The 10246-nt window shown below is 47.8% G+C and overlaps 1 protein-coding gene across 1 annotated transcript; it reads left to right on the top strand.

Annotated features, from left to right (window-relative positions):
* Positions 1–346: 346 nt before the first annotated feature.
* LOC121333295 lies at positions 347–9231 on the top strand. The gene is made up of 7 exons (XM_041399521.1): positions 347–439; positions 607–791; positions 1028–1076; positions 2797–2853; positions 4312–4394; positions 6086–6115; positions 6651–9231. Exons 1-7 carry the CDS (start codon positions 347–349, stop codon positions 6652–6654), a joined length of 501 nt encoding a protein of 166 aa, XP_041255455.1. The 3' UTR covers positions 6655–9231.
* The last annotated feature ends 1015 nt before the right edge of the window (positions 9232–10246 follow it).

Genomic DNA, 10246 nt, shown 5'->3' with positions numbered 1-10246 from the left:
ATCAGGAGTACAACCAGAAAAGGTTATTTGGACCCTGGTGAGGTGGTGGTGTGCCTGCAGTGAGAGGATCACAGGAAATGGCCTTGAGCTGAGACAGAGGAGATTCAGATTAGATATTAGAAAAATGTTTTCGCTGTTCAGGTGGTCGGGCATTGGAGGGGCTGGCTGCTCAGGGCAGTGGCGGAGTCACCATCCATGGCGGTGTGCCAAAGGTGTCTGCGTGTGGCGCTGGGCGCTTTAGGGGTCACACAGTCAGTGCTGGGTGACATTAAAGGGCTCTTTCACCCTTGATGATTCCACGATTCTGTGCGATGGGCCACGGGGCCCAAGGCCCCCGAGCCCGGTAATGGTGCTAATGCCGCACCCAACGCCCGAGGGGCGCGGGGCAGACACGGGCAGGGCCGGGCCAGGCCGCAGGGCTCACCCCCGGCAGGGCAGGGCAAGGCAGGACTGAGCCGGGCCGCGGGGTCCTACGCCCGGCAGGGCAGGGCCGAGGTGGAGGCGGGGAAAGGCAGGCGCGACCCGCGGCCGCCGGGAGCGCCATTACGGGACCGCTGTGTAACGCGCCCGAAATAAATGGCGGAGGGGGCGTGGCCCTATTCATAGTTGACCAATGAAGAGCTAGATTCCCGGGCGGGGGCGGGACTTTACGGCCCCACAGCCAATGGGCGCGGGAGGCGGCGGGTGATTGACGGGCGGGCGGCGGCTGCGGCGGGCGGGGCGCGGCGCCCTTCCCGTGGTGCCGCGGGAGCGGCGGCCGCAGCGGCCGCGACTTCATCCGGGTCCCGCAAGTACCGGGGCGGTGGGGTCGGACGGCAGCCGTGGGGCCGGGGGAGCGCGGGAGCGGCCGTGGGGTTGGGGAGCGCCGGGGGAAGGGTGGGGGCGGAGGGACTGAGCCGAGGGGCCCGTACGGGCGGGCGCGGGGCCTCGGCCCGGCCTCTCCGCCGCCTCTGCCGTGGGCCCGGTTCATTGTCCTTGTTCCCCTCACCGATGCCTTTTCCCCTCGTTCTTCCCCGCTCTCCTCCAGGCTCACTGGAAGGTCCGGAAGTGCCGCCCCCGGGAGCCTCCGGCGCCAGGTACGTCACTGCCGGGGCCGGGGGGACCTTGGCCGGGGGAGCCCCCCTGGTACCGGGGCCGGGGGGGGCTCAGCCCTGCCAGGGCAGCGAGAGGGCGGCAGTGGGGGCTGAGCTCGGACCGAGGGGCGAAAGGTGGAGAAAATCCCTTAGAAAGTAGGTGGAAGTGCCTTGCCGGCCCAGTCCCTGTTGGGGGCACGGGGCTGCGCGGGGCTGTCGTTTGTAGCGGACACCGTTACCTGGCGTGGGGCTGCGCCTTCCCGGGCCCACGGCCCCCGGCGGCGCCCGCCGCTTCCTCATGAGCGGCCTGTCCTGCAAGTGGGTCGGGAGCTGCGGCACGGGAGCAGCGCGGCCCTGCCCGGCAGCGGGTGGGGTGACACGGGCACATCGCAGCCAAGGCGGTCACGGCGTGCTCGGGGCTGGCTGCGCACCTGAGCAGCGGCACCCCGATGGAGCAGAGGTGCCCTGGTGTAACACGTACTTGCAGTTGGTGTCCGCGGCTGTGGCTGGCCTCTGGGCATTGCAGGCGTGGCTCTTGCCTTTGGCATGGGCCGCTCAGCCCCCGGGCCGGCTCAGGGCTCGGCGCATGGGGGTTCCCTTGCAGGGCTGGTGGTGGCACAGAGCAGGGTCCGGCCCTGGCACGCTGCAGCTGGTGATTTTATTCTATCACGGCTCAGTCAGTTTTAGATGGAGGTTTTACCCCATCAGATTGTGGTTTTATGATTTTACATTACAACTTTCCATGAGAGTGGCAGAATACTGAAAGAGGCTGCCCAGGGAGGGCGTGGAGACATCTCCAGACTCCTCTCTGGAGACATTCCAAACCCACTTGGATGTATTCCTCTGTCACCTGCTCTGAGTGACCCTGCCTTGGCAGGGGGTTGGACTGGATGATTTCCAGAGGTCCCTTCCAACCATAATAATTGTGTGATTTATTTGAGGAGTAAAAACTCAACCTGATGGTCAAGGTTGGGATAATCCTTGTTTAGTGATGTGCCTTTCCCAAATTGTTGGTGCTGCTCTCTGTCTGTACTGCTTTGCGCAGGTAGTTTTGTGACTGAAGTGCTTAATTGGTAGGGAAAACGTGCTCCCATTCAAATTGTACACAGGAACAATGCTCAGTAGCAGCAGTGGGCAAATTGAATCCATCACAGAATTTTTGAGAAAATCAATCTGTCCCTTCAAAAGCAATAACTTAAATAATATTTAGGAAGCAGGGCATCTTCAAACATCCCCAGCTGCCAGGGGCCTCACCAAACAGTTTGTGGTGGCTTCTGTTGTCAAGTTTGGTCAGTTCTGTGCACAGAAACACTCAGATGTTTAATAGTCTGAACTTCCAAGAAGTTTTTTGCACTGGAGGTTGAAACTTGCTGCAGCCAACATGCAGTAATGGGCTAATGAGGGGTTTTTTCCCTATGATTGTTAGCCTCATGAGTAAATAGCTGTATTGTGATATTTTTAATGGAAATTTGCTGGCTGTGATTTTTTTTCACTGAGTTTTTCCCAAGCTGTCCTCTGTGTATCTTAAGTGCAACCTCAAATCACATAGGTCGTGCTAGGAAATTATTTTGCATACTGATACTGGAGATTTAGTGCTTCCTTAGTCTAAAGGAAATTTAGATAAAACATGAGTTCAACTTGCTTTGTTTTCCTGCTGCAATGAGCTGTATCCCTACTTCACTTTCCTTTTGATGAATGTCTTCTCTGTTTTCTTCTGGTTTAGTGGTGGAAAACATCAGTTCATTTGCAAATAGTGAAAGGCTCCCAGGACTTAGAGAGGGTAATAGATGTTTGTTTATATTGCCAATTAATAACGTAACACAGCATTCTTGAAATATTTTTGTGCACTAACTTTCTTGCTGAACTTGTGTAATTGTTATAATTTGTAAACTTTTTGCAGAAAAAGCCTCCTTGCTCCTAGCACATTCTAGGAGATGTAAATCTAGTGAATACATACACAGTTGTGTATTTCATATATGTATGTGTATATATGTACACAGACATTTATGTTTGAAGCAGGGCCAGATAACCAGACTGATGTTTTCCTTTGAGAAGGGCACTGAGGCCTTTGTAATGTTTGAGGCTGAAGTGTACATTTATTTATTTATTTGTAAAGATCTCACTCTCTGTGTTCTGAGAGAGCAGTACTCAAAGAGGAGTAGAAAATGTGCCCATTTTGGTGTAGTCATTCTCAGGCCTTCCTGAGGTTTCCAGCAGCACTGTGCAATGCTGTGGCACATGCATCACTTGGATGCAAAGAGTTGAGTACTATTGCTATAGAATCAAGTGTGTGTAGAGAGAGAGGCCAGGATTTGTCTTCTGTGTTCATAGCAGAAATCATTAATTGTGCTCACAGACTTTTCTGCAGGAGATGGGCTTCACTCTGTGCTTGAATGGGCAGTGGTGATGTGCCATTTCTCTCAGGCCATGGTTTCTGGATATTCATATTCCATCTATAACTATATGGTGAGAAAAATAAATTGAAACCAATTGAAACCAAACACACTAATTGAAAATGTAGCACAACAGCAGTCTTGTGATAATTGCTTAAAGCCAGATTGCACTGTGTTAATTAAATGCAAGTGGGGTAGAGATTTTGGGAAAAAACCTTGTATTTCCAGTTGAGACAGTAGATAAAGGCATTATTGGTAGCAGTCAGTACTATTAATCTTAATGTTGTATAAAAAATTCCCAAAAATACCCTTGTGGACATGTATTTCTGTCTGGGGGTGTGGACTGTGGTGCTGCCCAAGAGCACATCTGTGCATTTTTTTGTGCTGGAACTGCTTGTTCTCCTTTTCTCCTCAGTATAATTTCTCAGTTCAGAGCAGCTTTCTAGTGTGATTTACTCTTGATCCAGTGTATTGCTGCTCTGTGGGCTGGCAGGTCCAAAAGGAGGTTTATTAAATGTTTCGACTTTGGGTCTGCGTAGGGGAAGAAGAGGTGCCTGGGCTTGAGCTGGGAGATGTTACCTTCAGATTAACACGTTAAGACAAAGGAAGGTACAATCCAAAACTGAATATGGAAGAGGAAACATTTTTAGTTTATGCTGAAAGTTTTGTGTCAGTCACTGTCTGATTTTCCTGAGCTTGTTTTGGGAAGAGCAGCTGAGATGTGCCTGTTGCATGTGACGACAGGCAGTGCAGGGGTGGGTGAGTGGAGGGAGGGGAAGTGGTATCAGCAATAATGAAGTTTATATTAATTGTGCTGCTCCCTTTCTTCCTGTTGTGCACTCCAGTCACACAAAACCCCCATGGAACGAGCACATTTGAGGCGGGAGCCTGCATCAGTCACTTGGGATGCTCAGCACAGCTGGAGAAGGTAGTACATGTTCACTCAGCAAGCTCCTGGGATTCAGGAAGTGTGGCTTCAGTGCAGGGAGTGCTGCTGGAATCCAGGGATACAACTGAAGAACTGGTGTTGGAGCTGTTGTGTAAATCCCGGAGCTCCATCGTGTGGTGGGAGCTGTGCAGCCAGAGCTGCAGCCTTGGGAGCTGCGGCTGCTGAGATCATCCAGCTCCACAGTTAGAGTCAGTTTGTCCCCTTGCAGAGCTCTGGGGATTTTAAACACGTGCTGGAAGGAAAAGCAGCCCTTGGGAACCTGGCTTTTTTAACAGGGAAAGGCAGATGGCTCAGAGATTGTTTAAAGCTTGTCTTTCACAGTGTGTTGTGCTGAAAGAGTGAATGTGCAGGTGCATGACCCTGAGCTCCTGTGCTGCACTTGTGTGACATCAGCAGCACGGTGACATCAGCAGCAGGGAGCTCCTGGCTCTGGATTCGCTGGGGATGAGAACACACCAGCTCAGTAGAGGCTGTGCCAGCAGGATAATTTGTCAGGCTTCCCTGCTGCTGTGGGTGCCAGAACCCCCTGATGCATGGTATGAGAGAAGCAGCCCACAGCAGGCCCCCAAGGGGACCTGGCAGATCTCACCTGTCCAAGAATATGGCACCCTGGGTGATGCATCTTGGAAAGACTGTTAGAAATAATCCACAAGTTAAAAATGCCCCAAAATGCAGGACTAATGTAAAGCAGAATACTAAAAATAAAAGTTATATGATACATGTTAGGTTGGTTACGTTTGCAACTGAGCTTTGTCTAAAGGTGGAGAAATAAAACAGATCAATTTCTGGTTTATTGTAATCCTTGTGTCTTTCAGCCTTAATTTTAAAAAGAAATGCAGAAGTATTGCCTTACATTTTCTAATATTTAAACAGGTGTGTAACACCCATTCAGGTTTTCAGTGTGCTTCAAGCGTTTTCAGTACATCACAGAACCATCACCTTCAGACACTGAGTGTGGGACTTCATTTACTTTGTGGGGTCACTATCCAGCTGAAGGTGCAGAGTTGGTGCTGTGCAGCTCAGCTCCAGGCCAGGCTGCCTTTCCCCCTGAAGAATGGGAATTCACAGGGATTCTGTTCAGCTGCTGAAGTCTGGGATGCAGGAGCAGGGAGCTGAAAGGAATGTCAGCTCTGCCAGAACTATTTAAAAGGATGCAATGGAGGCCAGTGCTCTATAAAGGTTTGACTCTGGCCCAGAGCTGCTGTTCTGATTTATTCCTGCTTTGGGCATCAGGACCAAGTACTTGTGTCCACACTAAGGTTTATTTTTCTGGTAGATGTGTAAGTTAGCAAAAGCACATAATGGGATTTATACCAATTACAAGTGAGATTTTAAGGCTGATTCACACGAATTTGTCATCACTGTTTGTATAAAGGATTCTGTAGTAAGGCACTGGGGGGCTGGAAAGTAATTTGATTTTGTGTCTGTCCAAGGAATAACGTCATCCCTTTGTGTGAGTGCACGGGATCACGCGCTGTGTGCTTGGCAAGGACACCAGCGGGCATGAGGGTGTTCTTGTTCTGTGCAGGCTTTGTTTGGAGAGTGGGCTGAAAACTGCAACTGGGATCAAGTACTAGTAAAATGTATTTAGAGTTTTAAAAACTGCTTTTCTCGAAACCTTTTTGGCTATTGTATAAACTACCTGGACAAACAATCGTTTTCCTTTCCAGCCCTGTTCTCGAGCTGCCCTTGCTACGAAGGTAATTCTGAGTCACACATCTGTCTGGCAAGTGTTTTCATTTCAGTATTCAAAGATGATGGTGAGCTATGTTAATGTGGAAATTGGCTTTAAAGTTACATCAGAGGCAGTTAGAGAAACTCAGACTTCTTTCTGATGGGAAAACATGTCTTTTCAGTGGCCTTTTGGTAAGGCAGTTTAACAAAATGTCAGGATAGAGGCCATAATCTTATTGAGTTTTGCTTCTAATAAAAAAATTCCTGTGCACAAGGCTTAACGTAATTTAAGACTAGCAGAAAAAGCTCCAAGCAGTACTTTGGACAGTGCGTGACCTTTTTTTTTTTTTTTTTTTTCTTTAGCTATTGGTGCAATAGGTGAAAAGGTCACTCTATGTAATATTATTTTTCAATCAGGATTACAAATATTAGGGCCTCAATCTGATCTGTATAAATCAGTCACATAGCTGTGGTCCTAGATTGCATCATTTTTAAGTTCTAAAGAGGAAGAAATGTATATGTGCCTACAGTGTTGCTGAGAGCCTTTTCTTCTGATTTCAGGTGAGAATGACACCTGTGGAACACGACTGGTAATTCTACAGAAACTTAATGACTGTTGTTGCTGTGACTGCTACAGCTTGCTTACTTAAGACCCAGGCATTTGGTAAAATTTTGAAATATGGAAGCCTTATTTTTAAAATAACTTCCTTCTGTGACTAGGGGGACCAAGGGGAAGGCTTTCTCTGTGGTATTATAAATGCTGTCTGCAGCTAGCCTGACTTGTCTTGACTGAAGCAGCAATCCTGCCCCAGCTCTGAAGATGCCTGCACTGTGGGATGAGGTAGTAGGTTGTATAGTTTTAGGGTCATACCCACCACTGGGAGATAACTATACAATCTACTGTCTTTCCTAAAGCAGCAGATAATCGACAATGGAAGCTTTTCAGTTTTAAGCTCAATGTCAGATTTTGCTGAACTTATCTACTTGTAATGCTTATGACAGGACAAAATACTTGTGTAACAGCTGTGGGAATTGTGTTTAGATTTTTCTAGTTCTTGGAAAAGCTAGGTTTCATTTTGCATTAATTTTTCTGCCCTAATGAGTAAAAGGTTAAGAACAGATTTTTCCTGTATGTGTATGGTGGGGTAATCAAATACAGATTCTTGGTGTTCCAGTTGTTGGGGTGTTGTATCAAACATCCTTCAGAATGAAACTGAGGTTGGCTGCTGAGCTCTTGCTGAAGTCTGTGCTTCTCTGTCAGAGTGAGGTAGTAGATTGTATAGTTGTAGGGTAGTTATTTTACCCTGTTCAGGAGATAACTATACAATCTATTGCCTTCCCTGAGGAGTAAAACAAACTGCGCTCCCTTGCAGCCAGTACTGGGCTAAAAACACTTGTGGAAGTGAAACCAGATGAATTCAGGGTTGGAAAGCAGCAGTGCCAGAATCTACAGGACTGACAGTCATTGTAAGTGGTACAGCCCCCACAGAATATCCTTGACTTAACATAACTTTGCTCCCAAGTTGAGTGGCATAGTGCTGGCTGGGAATGGAAAATGCCTATTCTTTAGGTAGAGGGTAGAACACTCCACAGAGGGAAGCAATTCCAAGCCACTTAGAAGAACATGAAATACAGGGAGCTCAAGCTTGTACATTGTGACTTAAACTCTTTGGGCACCCCAATTTCCATAATGCATTCAAGCTCCATGACAGAAGTTGGAGGAAAAACTTAAAATTACCCTTGATTAAGTCTGCATGTTTTTCTGCAGCTTTTCCAGATCTAATGCAAAATTTAAGTGTTGGCCAATTTTGGCCAAAAATGACTACTCACCTTTCTGGGGTTTTGTGAAACTATGGAGTTTGAGCATCCAAGAGCCGGAACTTTTCTCTGAGGTGGTATTGTTTCTATAAAAAGACTTGTAAAGTTTATTGCATTCTCTTTCCTCCTGCTGTGCTTGGTGTACCCAGTCTGGTAACTGGTTCTGTGCTAGCATGCCCAGCAAGCAGCTTGCTGTAGTAACAAAAAACCCCACAGAAATAAATGCTTTTTGGGATGGGAAGTTCAGCTTAGGGAGAGTGAAAATGGAGCCATTGGTGAGTGTTACAGGCAGCGAGCCACTGTTTGTCAGTGCTGCAGTGTCACCTCGGAGTGTGTGCCCAGCCAGGGCAGAAGAGCAGAGCAGCTGGGGAGCTAAAGCCCTGCAGAGAGTGAAGAACTGCACAGAGGAAGCGTGGGGCTCCTAGGAAGAGGTAGTAGGTTGCATAGTTTTAGGGCAGGGATTTTGCTCACAAGGAGGTAACTATACAACCTGCTGCCTTTCTTAGGGCTTTGTTATAACACCAGGACCTTTTGGGCTCCAGCCTGCAAACTGAAGCTTTGGGACATGGAGAGAAAGGACAAGGAATTTCTAAGCTTACTGGGGCTTAATGAAAACTGTGTCTTAGCAGATTTGGTTCCCAGTGGAAGTGTAGGAATGCTGGCTGGAATGCAGCATGGTGACATTGGGGCTGCACATGCCACTTTGGAGACACTGGGCTGTGGTAAGTAAGAGGCTGTGCTGGGAAGGCAGCTCCTTCCAGAGTGAGCTGGAGGCCCCTGAGGTTAGGGTGGCGGTGGTGTGAGCTGGATATCACAGTACTGGTACTGTGTGCTCACAGGGAGCTGAAATACATCTTCCTTTGGCTTGGTGCATTTCAAGTGGAAAAACTCCAGTTTTCTTTCCCCAAAAGTATGAGATTCCAGTTCCCCTGAAAGCTGGTGCTTTCTCACCAGGCATGGGCACTCCCAGTTCTCAGTGGTGCATTATTTACAGTGCTGCAGGAGGGAAGTTTCCAGTTAAAAATGGTGGTGTGGTTTCACATGGAATTGTTAAAAATCAGTCCATGTTTTTGATGTGATTGCAGTGCACCACCGCAGTAGTTCTGGTAGGGCTCCAGCTGGGCACTGTTCTGTGGGGTAGTATGATGTCAGTTCTGAGCACCTTGCAGCATTAATGTGCTGTGCTCACACCAGCCACTATTTAAATTGCAAATCAGACACAGTCCTAGCTTATAAACATGTTAAGTATTGCTTATATTGAACATTTTGTGTGAATTTAACTGTACTTTTTTATTTAGTTAATAAAATACAGCATTTTGTGCAACTGATGGTGAATTGCCTTTACTTTCTCCTAAATGAAGATGTGAATTTTAGAGGAAAAAACAGTGCCAGCATTGAAATAAACTCAAGGCCATGTTTGGTCTTCACTATAATTCCAACACTCATAATTAGAGTGTTAATTATTCTAGTATTAACTTTTGTTTAAGATCTTTGATACAAGACTTTGCTGCTTGGGTAGAGAACATCCATTTACTGCTGAAGGTGCAGGAGCTCTGCTTGTTCCAGACCTGGTTTCTGGGCACGAGTTTAAATTGCTGCATAAAAATCTTGAGTAGTCCTAACACAACTGCAGCTGGTAAGGTATCTGCAGGTAAGGCTCAGGCAGAGAAACACTGTGATTTGATTTTGGCAGTACCAAATGCCTTAAAAGCTTTAATAATACCTAACATTTTATAGACCTAGGTGGTATGCTTACAGAAGGTTTAAATCCTGTGCTACCCACTGCAGCTGCTGGTTCGGCAGTGTTGTCTCACCAGGTAATTTCTCACCTTGAGGTGTCTGTGGATTCCACCCAGTGGGTGGGAGCTGTGCAGTGGGCTAAGGGCTGGTTTGCCTTTCCCATGTGTGTATTCCAAGGGGTGCAAGGATGAGGTGACAGCATGCCAAGAACCCTTGTAATACAGGCAGTGGTGAAAGAATGCTCAGCAAGCAGTGCAGGAAGGGCTGAGCAGTAGTGGGGACTTGTTTACCACCCATGGTGCAGTGATTGTGTCACGGTGGTCTTGGAAACATTCCAGTATTGCTCCAAAAATAGAATACCCAGCCCCAGCCCAGATCCACATCCCAGGAGAATGATTTGTGTGCTGTGCCCTTCCATGCAGAAAGGTGTGCTCAGAATTCCCCTTGTGGTGTGAAACCTGAGACCTGTTGGGCTTTTTCTGGGAGAGAAACCACTGCTAATGAATATCCCTGTGCCTGCAGAGGGGCTGTGGGTGCTCATGCCATGGTCATGGCAGGGGAGTTTGATGCATTAAAAATTTAATGCTTTTGTTGAGAAC

Source organism: Onychostruthus taczanowskii, unplaced genomic scaffold (genome assembly GCF_017590055.1).
Source record: "Onychostruthus taczanowskii isolate IOZ18803 unplaced genomic scaffold, ASM1759005v1 scaffold162, whole genome shotgun sequence".
In the NCBI taxonomy this organism is placed as follows: domain Eukaryota; kingdom Metazoa; phylum Chordata; class Aves; order Passeriformes; family Passeridae; genus Onychostruthus; species Onychostruthus taczanowskii.
Note: the sequence above shows the minus strand (reverse complement) of the source record. Positions and strands in the feature narration are given on the sequence as shown.